At 42.6% G+C, this 16343-nt stretch overlaps 1 protein-coding gene across 4 annotated transcripts in view; it reads right to left on the minus strand.

The window, feature by feature from the left end:
• Positions 1-16343, minus strand: part of SPTBN1 (spectrin beta, non-erythrocytic 1) — a 214181-nt gene that overhangs the window by 13246 nt on the left and 184592 nt on the right. For 3 of the 4 annotated variants that reach the window (XM_084622256.1, XM_084622257.1, XM_084622258.1), the window contains 5 exons: positions 12886-13024; positions 10620-10704; positions 5067-5263; positions 4399-4508; positions 2835-2898 (listed from right to left, as the gene is read on the minus strand). In XM_084622256.1, coding sequence (XP_084478382.1) covers positions 2835-2898; positions 4399-4508; positions 5067-5263; positions 10620-10704; positions 12886-13024 — 595 coding nt within the window. Of the gene's footprint in view, positions 1-2654; positions 2899-4398; positions 4509-5066; positions 5264-10619; positions 10705-12885; positions 13025-16343 lie in introns of those variants that run through there. The other variant, XM_084622259.1, reaches the window with a different exon arrangement.

Here is a 16343-nt window from a genome sequence, read left to right on the forward strand (position 1 = left end):
AGTTGAATAAGGTTATGGTAACAACCAAGAAGGTTTGCTGTATGCAAAAATTTTGTGATGCTACTGCAGGCCCACTCTCAAATTCCTCGACACATTTACTTATGGCATCACTTTTGCAAAGCTCTGGCATTTAAAACAATCTATTTTTCATCATTCTAATATTAAAGGTTAACTGAAATGCTTTATTGGAGAAAGGAACATGGAAAAACTGTCTGACACCCCCGAATGTTTACAGAATATATGTGCAGACCCAAAAAGCAATAGGGATAGGTATTTGAGAGGTGAACTGCTGAAATGCATTTCCTGCCAAAATCTGAGTTCAGGATGTTTCACTGCACCTCATATTCATCATAGTGATATGATTATGGCATAATTATTATGCATTGTGTACAAGATGGGTCATGTAAGGTCTCATTGGAAAAGTTATGATTTGCCAAATATGATTATCCTATTTGTGTGTATGTATCCTTTTTGTATGTGAAGTTATGAATATTGACTATGTATCTGCATTTCAAATGTGCTTACTCTGGGTAAAGCCCACAACTAGCCTTTCAGATACAACAATGAAGAAGCTAGACAGTGCTAATGGCTCATCAACAAAGACAATGGACCACGGAAGAGCTTAGCCTTGTTTCAGCCAGCCTATAAGTAACAGCTGCTATGACTCAGCAAGGCATGTCATGGCACGTGGCCAGACCACATGACATTGAACTCCATTTTGGTACCTGTACTTTACCACAAACTGGGCTGGGAACTTAGCTTGGAACAAAGAGTTCCCACTTCCCGCCATATGGAAAAAACTATATAAGGTGGGGAGTGACATCATCTGAAGGTGTCACTCCCCACACAAGAACACCTGGAAATACCTGAGGAACAAAGATTGAACTGGGGGAAGTGCTAGCCGCAGGCTAAAGAGATTTCTAGCCTGTGTATGGAAACTTGGTGGACTGCTTGTATCAGTCAGGGTGAGAAACAGCTAATTCAAATCCTATCTAGTATGTTCGGCTTACTTTGTGGTTTTTTGTTTATTTGCTAGATAATCTGCTTTGATCTGTTTCCTATCACTTATAATCACTTCAAATGTACCTTTCTGTAGTTAATAAGCTTGTTTTATCTTAACCAGCGTGTTTTGAGTGAAGTGTCTGGGAAAATCTCAGCTCTGTAAACAAAGGCTGTTGCATATCTTTCTCACATCGAGGGGGAAGCAAATATATTAAAGAGCTTGCATTGTACAGAACCCTGTGGAGCAAGATGGCATAATTCTGGGTTTAAACGCTAGGGAGCAAGGCTGGGGAGCTGGGAAATTGGCTGTTTGTTCTTGAGTGGCTTAGGTAAAGCACTCGGGTAGCTCAGTTGGGTGTGTGGTGCCACCTGCTGCTGTGTTGGGTGATAACAGGGCCTGAAGAGGCTGGCTGAATCATCAGCAGAGCAGTGTGAGGAGGACCAGTCAAGCTGTATGGTTTGGGGGAAAAGAGGTTTCCACGGCTCCCAGATGGCACCCTGGGGGTGACAACCCATCACACAGGGCTTTGCATTTCCACTGCAAAAATGATAACTCTAATAGCCCAGGGCCCCTCATTTAGGTTATTTAAGGTGACTGTAAGTACCATACCCGATCAGGTCCAAAGACATAACAAGGAGCAGCAGCATGCTTTACAGAACTCTGAGTGTTAGAGAAATTCAAGTAGCAGGGGAAACAGCCCCTGATTTCAGGCCTTGGCAGGAATGATATCAGAGACAAAACAATTTTCTGCTATTCTGTTGTTATAAATAAATGTATTTATTGGTAATTTTTAAGTTTGCACATATAAGGCTAACTCCTGCTTGCCTTATTCTTATGCACACTCCCACTGACTTCACTTGGACATCTCTTATTGGTAAGGATTACTCACATGAATAAGGCAAGAATTAGCCTATATTCAGTTAAAAATTTGGGGTGCATTTTTTTTTTTTAAAGAAAGCATTGCAGCTCCTTTTTCAGAGTTGGTATCTGCTCTCAGTTATACCACCATATCCAGGGTGTCTCTATTTTACTCAATGGAGTTTCTATGGTGTAAACTAAGAAGAAATCAGGGGAGAACCTGGACCTAAATGGTTATGCGGTAAGACTAAAACACTTTATAAGGACTGAATATCAAAAAATCCAGTTGCTAATTTTTAGCATGCTAGGTTCTCTGTTTGTTTTTCTCTTCAGTTAAAAAGTTCATTCTGCATGGAATGTTATACAACTAACCTTTAGGCCTTTATTTTTGGTAGTTATAACTCTTTTCTCCCCCACAGCCTGTATTGTCAAGCTCATTTGCATATATTATCTTCAGCCTCATAAATAACTCATTTGCTAATGCAGCTAACTTAATAATGTTGCCGCGCTGAAATCTCTAGTATAACTGAATGCGTCATACCTGTCAGATTTTAGTTTTCTTCTTCATTATGATGGAATCTCATTAAATCTTAATTACTCATCTAAAGGGTGATTTAGCTGTAAAAACTTAATGCTATTAATGACATAAAAAACTCACAATAAGTAACAGGAAATAAAAGTGTCACTTTAACTTAACTGAGTGTCAGTGAAGAGATTCAAATAAACAAGGATTAAAGTGAATCAAATATATATCCAAGAGGGCTACTAATTAAATAAAAGTCGACTGGAAGGGAAAAAAGAAAAGCAGCAGGGGATTTGAAGCCAAAAGATTAAAACCAATAAAATACTGAATAAAGACAGTTTTCGCTGCAATTGATTTTGTATGTCACAGTCCAGACCATGGTCGGTCATTGGCTGTCCATCTGCTATTAAAGTTTTTGTAGTTTTGGTAGGTTTGGGAGCGGTAACTAACCCGTGGAGACTCCTGGTCTGAAGGTAAACCATTTTGGGAAACCTGTTCTCCTTTTGTACCATCCCTGTTGGGAGACAGAAAAAAAAATTGCATGAAATTCTAGAAAGTCACAAAACCTTCCTCTCAAAAAACAAAACTTTCCTACTGTATTTTGTGCACTGTAGAAATAGAAGCAATTGTTATACAAATGCCTGAATCTCCTGCGATTTACATCAGTTTTAAAAGTGTAAGTACATTGAGTTCTGTGGGTTACTCCTGATATGGAATAATGTGAGGGCAGAATCAGGCCCTGAGTCTTTTATATCATAATAACCTAACTAGGATTCTGTCTTCATCACATAGAAAATAACTGGAATTTGTGTGCGACTTAAATTGTAACTGTAGCTGGTGCACACTGAGCAACTTCTTCAAATGTTGTGCAGACCTAGAAAGTTTTACCCAAACGTCCTTATGCTGAGAATGAAATCAATCTGTCCATTGACTTCAATGCATGGGCGGCAGTTATCACAGGACAGGGGAGGCTGAGGCTCCCCAAACAGCCCTGTATGGCCCAGCCCACACTCAGCCCCCAGGACCACTCCTGCTTCTCACTGGTGCTCTTTCCCCGTGGCCGGGGCCCCGGGCTGGGATTAGTGGGGGCCAGCCTGTGGCCAGGGACTCCCAGTGCTCTGGGACTGGAGGCATTTGGGTGGCCCTGGGCTGGGGCAGGCTGCCAGCAACCTTGGGGATATAGGGGGGAGCGCTCTGGTGGGGGAAGGGGGCAGGCCAGGCCGGGGGCAAGCCCATGCTTCAATGGGTTTGGCCCTCAGTGCATTAGCCTAAGGAGGTGAGCCAAGCTCCCTGCAGGCTCATGGAGATTTCCAGTGACTAATTAAATGAAACTGGGCTGTTGTCAGCATCAAATATCTTATTTGGGGGCCTTCTCCTCTACACTCAGAATTCCCCCTCATTCTTTAGTTCTGAATCGAAGATTGTTTGAGCAGGTGATTGAGGACAACTGTTTTCATTTTATCAGACAGATGGAGTTCCAATCTTGCTCCATGCAAAATACAGACACACTGTACTAGTGCACACTTATCCCATTCCTTGCATTTGGCTTTACTGGCAACTCAAACTACAACAGAACATAAGCTCTCCCTAAACTTGGTTGTTCCTGGGGTTCTCTGTTCCTAACCCATAGTTCCCTCTGCCTCAGAATGACAATCCTGCCCCTCTTGTATCCTGGTAACAGTTAACAAAATGCACTTTTCACTTTGACTCATTCGTAAATATCCTGTATCGTTATGCAGAGTTATGGCTCAACAGAGAAGCAGGGCTCCTTTGTGCAGGGTGCTAGCATCTACCATCCTGTCACGATCCTCAATAATCTGGAACACAGCATTCAGTAGACTTCAATTTAGGGCATGCACACGCATGTACCACCCAGAAACATTAACCCTGGGTCCCTCACTTCAAACACATCAGCACACCTGAGAGTTTTGTCTGAAGGTAAGTTTATTATTACTTGTGGGGCCCAAGGGGGGAGTAATTCATATGCAGTTTGCCTTCTTTGGTCTGAGCTTACCATTGTTGTGAATCTGCATCTTCTGGAACCTTTGGGCTTGGCTCTGGGGAAGGAGGCTGCCTCTTTCTTTCCTCTTCCTCTTGCTGTCGACGTACTTCCAGTAATTCCAGCTAGGGAGGGAAAATATTGGAGAATGGTAATGACTCACACCTCAGTCGTTTTCAAGAAGCATTTCTAGAAGATGCCTATAACTCAGGGCTTTTGCTGAGCAGGGGGCATGGCCTCACCCAGAAGAGGCTGGGCCTTTAAATCAAGATCTAAAGGGACTGGGGTTCCGTTGCGTTAGCAGTGGCCGGAGCCCCTGGCCCTTTAAATCACCACCAGAGACTTGCTGCTGCTACCCCAGGGCTCCGGCAGCAGGGCTCAGGTGGTGATTTAAAGGGCCCAGGGCTCCGGCTGCTACAGGGAGCCCCGGACCCTTTAAATCGCTGGCCTGGGGAAGCCGGTCTGGTCCTGCACAGCGTACCGGCTCTTGCCGGTCTAGACCGCCTTACTTTCACCTCTGGAGCTGGGGAAGGTATTAGCATTAGTGGGAGAGACATGTTAGTGTCTGAGTGACAGGGTCAATTTGATTTAATAAACTGAAGGGAAAGTGTAAATATTACAGTGAACAAAACATAAGAAAGTAGCCAAGAAAGCAGCCCTTTGGGGACTTAAAGAGTACTCACTGTAGTCAGTCTTTCCAGTGCTGAAAATCTTTCATCCCAAGTAGCTGCAGATTTTTCAAATGCTTCATGCCGCTTAATTAACTTTTCCACTTCATCCACACTTTGACCTATCTCACGACTGGATAGGTATGGCTCCTGTCCCAGCAGCCAGGCCTCAGCCACACTAGCATCCCTTGAGAACTGATGTACTTCCAGAACTGAGCAAAAATATAAGGCAGTCAGTGCTTAGTGACATCAAAAGTGGCACAATGTAGTCAGGTACCTTTAGTTCTTGTTTTTAGAAGGGTGGGAGGCAGGGAGGGATTTAAGTGTCTTTGGCTGAATTTGTCTCTGAACTAAGTCAACTGAATTGAATGGACTTATACTAGACAGTAATTTTGACGTTCTAGTTTTGCTGAGGTAGTTTGAGCAATGCTCATATCAAGCTGCAAAAGGCACATTAATCAACACTTAAACTCCCAACTATGGGCTTGCCCAGTTCCTGCAGAAGTGAAGGAAGAGACATCTGCTGAGTTCAGTGGAAGTTGAATTGGGTTCTACTCCAGTAGCACTGTCAGGAGTACAGCTGGTGTCTCAGGAACCAATACAGTGGTAGAACTATGCAAAGCATGTGTCTTTGGTGCAAGTAATGCATTCACCATACATTAATAATAAGATAATGGATTGTTGGCCGGGCCTTACAATGGACGTATTTAAGATTTTATGACGTGACCTGTCGTCTGTCACTGAGTATTGTGATGTTACGATATTTTAGGGCTGTCAAGCGATTAAAAAGATTAATTGCACAATTAAAAAAAGTATTGCGATTAATCACACTGTTAAACAATAATAGAATACCATTTATTTAAATATTTTTGGATGTTTTCTACATTTTCAAATATATTGATTTCAATTACAACACAGAATACAAAGTGTACAGTGCTCACTTTATATTTATTTTTGATTGCAAATATTTGCACTCTAAAAAACAGAAGAAATAGTATATTTCAATTCACCTAAAACAAGTAATGTAGTGCAATCTCTTAATAATGAAAGTTGAACTTACAAATGTAGAATTATGTACAAAATATAACTGCATTCAAAAATAAAACAATGTAAAACTTTAGAACCTACAAGTCCACTCAGTCCTACTTTAGCCAATCGCTCAGACAAATAAGTTTGGTTACAGTTTGCAGGAGATAATTCTGCCCACGTCTTGTTTATAATGTCACCTGAAAGTGAGAACAGGCCTTTGCATGGCACTGTTGTAGCCGGCATAGCAAGATATTTATGTGCCCGATGTGCTAAAGAGTCATATGTCCCTTCTTGCTTTAACCACCATTCCAGAGGACATGTGTCCATGCTGATGACAGGTTCTGCTCGATAACGATTCAAAGCAGAGTGGACCGATGCATGTTCATTTTCATCATCTAAGTCAGATGCCGCCAGCAGAAGGTTGATTTTCTTTTTTGGTGGTTTGGGTTCTGTAGTTTCCACATTGAAGTGTTGCTCTTTTAAGCAGGGTGGATAAAAATGATTTTTAAAGAAAAATAAATTAAAAAAATCGGATTTTTTTTTTAATTTAAATTGGATTTTTTTGATAAAATGCTTTTTGAGGAAAAAACCTATCTAAAGAGAGTTTTAATTAAGATATCTTTGAACTATAATGTATCTCATCCTGGAATAGGGATTATAAATTCTAATTCTATTGTATGAGACAATATATTCATGTAACGTTTAAGAAAAGTTTTGTTAATGAGTTCCAATAGTTCATGGATTAGGGACCCAATCTTATGGGGTTCCACAGGCTTCTGATTATTTAGGCTAATCTTTCTATCTACCCAATGGGACTCAGTGCTCAGTCTAGAAGACACCATCAGAGATGCTTAGTTTTACTGTTCTCAGACTATAGATTTGTGTCTCCAAAGGTAACATGCTTGTTAACAGCAAAAATATTTTAAAATAAATAAATAAATAAATATACAGAGGTGAGAAATAACAGACCTCAACTCTATCGTCCCTCTGCAAATTTGTGTACACAGAGTCAATCCCTTACCTCTCTCTAAAAGTGAAAAGTTTCAAAAAGTTCAATGAATAGAAGATTGTTGGGGGCGGAATAGATCTGGACAAGGAGAAGAAGTCTGGAGATAAATGTGAGAAGCGAGGGACATATGTTTGCTCTTGAAGAAAAAAATCCAGAATATTTAACATTGTTGTTTTAGTTAAATAAAACCATTTAAATGTCTGTCTGGTGATGTTCTCCTCCTAATACAGCATGGCAAGAAAATCCTCCAAATATTAATGATTAACCTGTTGAACTGGAGATAGTTCACTTCCGAATGACTTCATAAATATCTGCTTCAATTACCTTTGGTAAATGAAATAACCAAACAATCATTTTCTGATATAGCTGTAAAACTAATCTGAAAAGTTTTCAAAACAAGTCACTGTTTAAAAATGTATAGCATGTACCTTCTAAAAATGAAACCTACATCTATCTCTGAGTTGTGAACAATATGTATTAAGGTTATAACAACCAACAAGAATGCACTTTTATGTAGAAAACCATGATTAAATCGAGTCTTTCTGACTAGTGATTTAAATCATTATTTATTTCAATTTGATTTAAATCAAATCCACCCTGCTTTTAAGATATCTGAAAGCATTCTCCACACCTTGTCCCTCTCAGATTTTGGAAGGCACTTCAGATTCTTAAACCTTGGGTTGAGTGCTGTATCTATCCCGAGAAATCTCACATTGGTACCTTCTTTGCATTTTGTCAAATCTGTAGTGAAAGTGTTCTTAAAACGAACATGTGCTGGGTAATCATCTGAGACTGAGATAACATGAAATATATGGCAGAATGCAGGTAAAACAGAACAGGAGATGTACAATTCTCCCCCAAGGAGTTCAATCACAAATTTAATTAACACATTATTTTTTTAACGAGCCTCATCAGCATGGAAGCATGTCCTTTGGAATGGTGGCCGAAGCATGAATGGGCATATGAATGTTTAGCATATCTGGCACGTAAATACCTTGCAACGCTGGCTACAAAAGAGAATGCCTGTTTTCACTTTCAGGTGACATTTTAAATAAGAAGCAGTCAGTATCACCTGTAAATGTAAACAAACTTGTTTGTCTTAGCGATTGGCTGAACAAGAAGTAGGACTGAAAGGACTTGTAGGCTCTAAAGTTTTACATTGCTTTGTTTTGAGAGCAGTCATGTAACAAAAAAAAAATCTACATTTGTAAGTTACACTTTCACGATAAAGAGACTGCACTACAGTACTTGTATGAGGTGAACTGAAAAATACTATTTCTTTTGTTTATCATTTTTACAATGCAAATATTTGTAAGCAAAAATAATATAAAGTGAGCACTGTACACTTTGTATTCTGTGTTGTAATAGAAATCAATATATTTGAAAATGTAGAAAAGCATTCAAAAATATTTAATAAAATTTAAAAAAATAAAATAAAATTCAATTGGTATTCTATGGTTTAACAGTTTGATTAATTTTTTTAATCGCACTTAATTTTTAATTAATTAATCACTTGAGTTAACTGCAATTAATCAACAGCCCTAGTTCTTTGTTGTACACCCAGATGGAGCCTGACTGGGAGATATACTTTCTGTTAAACCCAGGGGCCTCCTTTAAACCCATTCTCACAACACTCAAAAGTTAGGGCTTTTCTTCACTACCGGGGTAAGCTGACCTAAGTTACACTACTCCAGCTATGTGAATAACCTAGCTGGAGTTGACATAGCTTAGGTTGACTTACCCCAGTCTCTTCACTGAGCTGCATCAATGGGAGACGCTCTCCAGTCGACTTACCTTACTCTTCTTGGGGAACTGGAGTCGACTGGAGAGCACTCTGTCATTGATTTAGCAGATCTTTACTAGACCTGCTAAGTCGACACCTGCTACATCGATTGTAGCAGCAGCAATCTCCCCTGTAGTGAAGACAAGCCCTTACGCTGTGTTTTTGAGGCTTTACACTCCTAGAAGCTTCTTAACTGCAATTGCACGTATATCCTTAATAGTATAACACTGGGTGGTTTTTGCAGTGTTCCACATAAATAGCTTTGGAAATGAGGAAATGTGTTGATGTAAAATGGAATAAAAAACAGTGCCTAGGATTTTCCTTGCATTCAAAGCAGGAACACGTACAGCCTATGTCATGCAATTAAGGTCTGCCAGGCAGCCATCTAGGGTACCATAAAACGATAGAGGTAACAAGGTTTCCACTGCAGCAAAGAGTCACTTGATAACAAGACCTCTGAGTTTTGGGAGTACCTCTTTGAAATGGAAAGTTGTCTAGTCAAGCCTAGAATATCCCCATACTTCAGCTACCTATTACCACAGCACGGGCTTCAGGGAGAAGCTGACCAGAAGATACTGTGTTCCTGGATCCACCCTTAATGACAGAGGCTGTAGAAAAAGGCTGGCTGACCAGAAGACAAGTTCCCTGCCTTAGCAAGTGCGAGGAAAAAGCTACGGTGAAGGAGAGAGAAAATCAAAGAAGACGGGGAGGGAAAGTTTGGAGTTACCTGTTTGTTTACTTCGGATGAGTGGGAGGAAAGAACTTTTATCCTCATGCTAATATATTTAGTGCTGGCCTTTCAAGCAGTATAATAAAAATGGTGTAAAGATCATGTTATATTTCTGCCTAAGAAACAAAATCTTACATTGCAAAATCTTACATTTGCGAGTTACACTTTCACGATAAAGAGATTGCACTACAGAACTTGTGTGAGGTGAACTGAAGAATACTATTTCTTTTGCTTATCATTTTTACAGTGCAAATATTTGTAATAAAAAGTAATAATATAAAGTGAACACTGTACACTTTGTATTCTGTGTTGTAATAGAAATCAATATTTGAAAATGCAGAAAAACGTCCAAAAATATTTATAAATTTCAATTGGTAATTCTCTTGTTTAACAGTGTGATTAGTCGTGATTAATTTTTTTAATAGCAGTTAACAGTTTTGAGTTAATCACATGAGTTAACTGCAATTAATCAACAGCCCTAGATATTCTGCTTATCGACTGTTTGTCTTTGGTATAAGAAACCTCATGGGTTTACAGGTTTAAAAATACACAGTTTATGAACCAATGCACTTCCAAACACGTAGACTCTGTCATATCAGATAACACAGGTACATACTGCACATATGTGTAGCATGCTTGAAATGCCCTTTCAAATGCCTTATTGTTACTGCGGAAACCCAATAAAAATAAACTGTAAAAAAGAAAATGAAAATAATTACATCCATAAGGCATTGTGTATCTAGCTAGTTAGACTTCCAATTCTGCCCTCACTGAAGTCAATGGCAAAATGCCCATTTAATCTTTGATGCTGCAGGATTGGGCCCTCGATGCAGCCATTACCCAGTTGCTGTACCACTGGCAGTAGCAAATGCTACTGTTATGATTCCAATGTGAACTCAACTCCAATCAGCAATAGTGAACAGATAAGTACTTGTGTGTTCTTGCAGTAGCCAAAGATATCAATGCAGAAACAGTTACAACTCACTCTGCTAATAAGCAATTTAAATGCATCCTTACTCAGTCTCAGCCATTCCCATCTGTCTTCCCATTTGTCAATCATTTCTTTTCTCTTCTCTGTCAACTGCAATAACTTTTCCTTGATCTGAATTTAAGACAATGGACCAACGTTACATAAACATCAAATAACTCACCACCACCAACCACACTGTATAAGCCAGGGGTGGGCAAACTTTTTGGCCTGAGGGGCACATATGGGTGTGGAAATTGTATGGCGGGCCATGAATGCTCACGGAACTGTGGGTTGGGTTGCGGGAGGGCTTCGGCTGGGGGTGCAGGTTTTGGAGTGAGGCTGGAGATGAGGGGTTGGGGGTTCAGGAGGGTGCTCCAGGCTCGGACTGAGGGGTTCGGAGGGCAGGAGGGGGATCAGGGCTAGGGCAGGGGGTTGGGGCGTGGGAAGGGGTCATGGGGGCAGGCTCCAGGCGGCGCTTACCTCAAGCAGCTCCCAGAAAGAGCGGCATGTCCCCTCTCCGGCTCCTACCCAGAGTTGTGTCCAGGCGGCTCTGCGCGTCCTGTCCACAGGAGCCGCCCCTGCAGCTCCCATTGGCTGTGGTTCCTGGCCAATGGGAGCTGCAGGGGCAGCGCGCAGAGCCCTCTGGCTGCCCCTATGCATAGGAGCTGTAGTGGGGACATGCCACTGCTTCTGGGAGCCGTGCGGACTGGAGCAAGACCTTGACCCCACTCCCTGGCTAGAGTGCCAGAGCAGGGCAAGCCCCAGACCTCAGTTCCCAGCAGGAGCTTGAGGGCTGGATTAAAACGCCTGGAGGGCTGGATGTGGCCCCTGGGCTGCAGTTTGCCCACCCCTGGTATAAGCTGTTACCACAAACAAAAGGCGCTGACTTTCAGAAACAGGATACACTGTGCAAAACTGTCAGTGGGGAATTTAAAATTAAACTTAATGGAAGTGGGTGCAGTTGCTTTCTGTCAGCAGTAATCCTTGGTGAGGACACACTGATGTTCTGAATCCTGATTGTAAGTACAATATTGCAGTTAAAATTCAGCATTTGCATGACTTGATATAACAACTTTAACTTTAAAAATACAACATACAGATTAATTAGTAAGAAATATAAATTGGACATGGCTTATTTTTTCCAATCCAATCTGACTGATGCAACCATAGAAAAAGTGGAGGATGTACACTATCAGATAATCCACATTACTTAATCCATGGGTGCTACTACATGTCAGTAGCAATCTATGTTGACAACAGTCAAATCCACTGACACACCTACATGAACCTACATTGTTCTCAACAAGAAAACTGGTTGGAAAAGCCTCTCCAGTTGCCCACTAAACGCCTCTTTGAGGAGGCCGCACTGTGTTTATCTGTAATGCTGACAAAGAAATCATCAGTTCCCGGGATAGACAGTAACTTTGCTATAAAATAAGGCCTTTCCCCCAAAGGTGGCAGTGAAGAAATGAGGGTTGTGGGTCTTTCCTTAGGCTTACGGCATCCCTAACAGGGTCCCAAAGTGACCAGGATAAATTAGGAATAAAATCCAGGGTTTAAGTACCAGGGAGTCAGAGATTTCTCCCTTATGACTTCAGAACAGGACACTTTCCCCCTTAATATTTCACCACCCACAAGCTAGAGACTGTTCTTGCGTAGCGAGGCACAAAACCACTCCTATTCCTTCTTCAAGTAGGCTCTGTAATACACCACTCCCCTTGGTTTTGACAAGACCGAAGGTTGCCCTTTTTGCTCATAGGTTTCATCGTCCCAACAGGTTTCAGAGTAGAAGGCATGTTAGTCCGTATTCGCAAAAAGAAAAGGAGGACTTGTAGCACCTTAGAGACTAACCAATTTATTTGAGCATAAGCTTTCGTGAGCTACAGCTCACTCCAATGAAGTGAGCTGTAGCTCACGAAAGCTTATGCTCAAATAAATTGGTTAGTCTCTAAGGTGCCACAAGTACTCCTTTTCTTTTATCATCCCAACAGTACACATCCCTCCTCCACATCAGAACTGAGAGTGTCACTTCTGCATGTTACCTGGACCAAAAGGAAAGTTTAGGTGAGAAACTGGGGACTCTAATACTGATCCCCCACATGGATACACAAAGTTGTACCGCTGAACTGACCCTAGATTAGAAATAATACAGTAATCTCATCAATGCAAGTGCAATGGACCCTTAAGTAATGCAGTCATTATAAATGAACACCTCATTAATCAGCAGATTACACAATGCAAGCCTTCTCTGACCGAAACAAAATTCACAGTTCAGCTGCACTGCAGCTCTTGTATAGTCAGCAAGCAGAGTACCTCTTCTGATGCATAGTGTTTCCTTGCCAGAAGAGATTTGCCAAGCTCAATGCACGTAGTAAAGCTGTCGTTACGGGCGTCAATTTCTGCTTTGATACCCTGGTGATTGTTCATTAGTAATTCAACAGATGAAACATCCCTACAATGACAAATTGTGGTTTAGAAATGTATACTCCAAAATTAATGGTACCACATAGTTGTTCTTTTAAGCAAATAAGTTACAACAGAAATGCACAATCTAGAATTTATTAATTCCTGGTTTGTAATTCTACACAAGAGGCAAGATTGTACCCAGCCTCTGCGTGATGTGCATGACTGGAGACAGGCTACAAGGAGCATCCCCCTTACACACCTATGTCGTGGTCAGTACTAACAGTAAGTACTATGTGAAATTGGTGTTGCTACTAGTGCTTGCCTCTGCAAAATGGGAGAGGAGAGGCAGGCCCACTCCCCCTCTGCACTGGAACTAGACACGGTTTCCTCTCCAAATGTGGCACAATGGTCATGCTACTGTGAAGCACCAGGTCAACAGTGGCTCCTGGAGCTCGCACTGTGGCTGTGCCTTATAGGTACAAGGAATCTAAATGCATCTAACAGCCCTTAAATCTAACAAGAGCGAGCCAAGAATTATCATTCAGTAGATATTCAATGAAGCAACCATACACAAGAGTATGATTTGTCTTCTTTAAATCAACAGGCTGAAAGGCTCATTATAAAAGAGAAGTTGCAGTGGGGGAGGTTTAGATTGGATATTAGGAAAAACTTTTTCACTAAGAGGGTGGTGAAACACTGGAATGCGTTACCTAGGGAGGTGGTAGAATCTCCTTCCTTAGAGGTTTTTAAGGTCAGGCTTGACAAAGCCCTGGCTGGGATGATTTAACTGGGAATTGGTCCTGCTTTGAGCAGGGGGTTGGACTAGATGACCTTCTGGGGTCCCTTCCAACCCTGATATTCTATGATTCTAAGTGGTAAAAGGGATTGATGATGAATTGATATGGCTAGAGGGATTTTTTAAGCTATTCACCTATTTATTTTCTTTAAACAAAAAAGCAATAACTTCATTAAGATGGAACAATTTTGATCTGAACAGACATGAAGTGAGCAAAGGGCTGTGACATTAACTCCTTAATCCTATGCTATACTCTAGAGCAGGGGTGGCTAACGTATGGTTCTGGAGCCACATGCGGCTCTTCAGAAGTTAATATGCGGCTCCTTGTATAGGCACCGACTCCAGGAACTCAAACCCTGGCTCTGCCACAGGCCCTGTCCCCACTCCACCCCTTCCCGCACCCTCCCCTGAGCCTGCCACGACCTCGCTCCTCCCCCTCCCCCCAGAGCCTCCTGCAGGTCATGATGGGGAGGTGCGGGGAGGAAGGGAGTGGGAGGTGCTGATCAGGGGAGCTGCCAGTGGGCGGAAGGAGCTGGGGGGGGGGCAGGGGGAACGACTGATGGGGGGCTGCTGACCTATTACTGTGGCTCTTTGGCAATGTACGTTGGTAAATTCTGGCTCTTTCTTAGGCTCAGGTTGGCCATCCCTGCTCTAGAGGCTGTATGAGAAAGAGTTGTAATTGTCCGGCTCTGCCGAAAGAACAGGAGCTGTGTTCCCTGTAAGCTGTGCGCTTGGGCGGCCACTGGCTGCCCAGGAGAGGTTCAAATGGTGCCCAGCTGATTAACAGAGAACACACAGCTAGTAATATGTGTTCAGGTGCACCTCCCCCACCTTGCTACATCCTGCAGCTGCTCCCCTCCCAGCACCCTCCTGCCGGCTGTGCAGAGCAGGGAGGGGGAGGAAGAGGGGAAGAGGAGGCTGCTGATGTCAGGGTGTCCCCCTCCCTTCTGCCCCTGTACCCCATCCCCGCAGAGCAGGGGGGACGCAGCCTGGCTAGGACTCTGCATGAATGGTGAGTGACTGAGTGCCTTTCTTAAAGAGACAGTGCACACTGTTTCTGATATTTCCCCAGCAGTCAGCTCACACAGTCTCTCTCTCTCTGCCCCCACTCCCCATGTACCCATCTCCACAGAGCAGGGGAGGGAAGATAACAGGGCTCAGGACAGAGCAGGAGAGCTTTCACTGAGTGTCTTAAAGAGACAGCGCACGCCCGGTGTCTCTCAGAAATGTCCCCAGCAGCCAGCACACACACTGTCTGTGTCACACACAGTGTCGCGCACACATACACCGTGTCTCTTTCACACTCACCTCCCAACACATACTTGTATCGTAGTTGTTATTTCTTGGTACTTCCTGCAATGCACATATATTCTCTGTAATTTTATTCTTTCAAAGTGTGTTATTTTTGTGTTTTGACCAGTCTATGCATTTCATAATTTTTATTTCTCTTACACTTAAATTTAATTCTTTGAGTAGTGAGTTCTAAAATGCCTAACCTGACCTGGCTGGAGTAATTATCCCTATGGTCACTTTTTAAAAATATATATTATATCAAAAAATTTTGTTTCTACTGGTGGAGCACATCTGCAAATACATAACAAAATTTATTCTGCAGATGGATGGAAAAAGATTAGATGGAACATTGCACAGGAGACACTGAATGTGGTTTAAACAGGCCGAAACTGTATTCCTAAATGTCAGGGAATACCTGGCAGATAAAAGTGTACAGTGCAGGTAATTCCATAAGCATTACTATATTGACGGTGGGAGGCGGGGGGAGTTGCAGTTGTCAACCTCCCTTCCTTTATCCACCCTGCTCTACAGCCAACTTGCTGCTGTGACCCCACCTGCCCCCTCAAATGAGAATTAAGGGGGGGGGCCTAGGCTCCCTTCTGTACCAGTCATAGGGGTCCTGAATCCCCCCCCCCCCCCATTTCCACTCCTTTAAATAATATTGCCTTTAAGTCTTTGCCAATCCATTTTATCTGATCACCATATTCCTTCCCCTATGGAGTACCGGCGCTGGACATCCAGCCCATGATTACATAATGAGTTGTGACATCATAGCCTCCCCGCCATTTCATGTCTGCCCCAACTAAGTCCCCAAACTACTGTGGGGAAGGCAAACCCTACGCCACCTCACTTTGGCCAATCTGGCAGTGAGGGAAAAAATTCCTTTCCAGCCCCCCAAGAAAGGATTGACCAGTGTAATGCCCACAGTGGATCATGAGGAGATCTGGTTTTGAACAAATCCCACGGAGGGTGGGGGTGGCTTTGCCTGGTTCGGGGAAAAGAGGGCTTTTCCTGCACCAGTGTGGACATGAGTAGTCCCCCCCACCTTCCAGTCACCTGGGGGGAGGAGGGGGAGGGAGGGTCTGAATCCCCAAGCTGATCTGCTCTGAAGCTGCCATAGCAAGTCATTCTCTGCCTATCTAGCCCTTAACAGGGGCACTCTCCTTTTCCTACGAGCCGGACAATAGTTCATACCACTTAATGTGCGGTGCGGCCACCCTCCCAGCGTACTGAAATCTTTCTTTTTTACTAGTTCTCTCCAGCCAGCTCTGCAGCT

The sequence above is a fragment of the Lepidochelys olivacea genome (genome assembly GCF_965140295.1).
Source record: "Lepidochelys olivacea isolate rLepOli2 genome assembly, chromosome: 3".
Classification (NCBI taxonomy): Eukaryota; Metazoa; Chordata; order Testudines; family Cheloniidae; genus Lepidochelys; species Lepidochelys olivacea.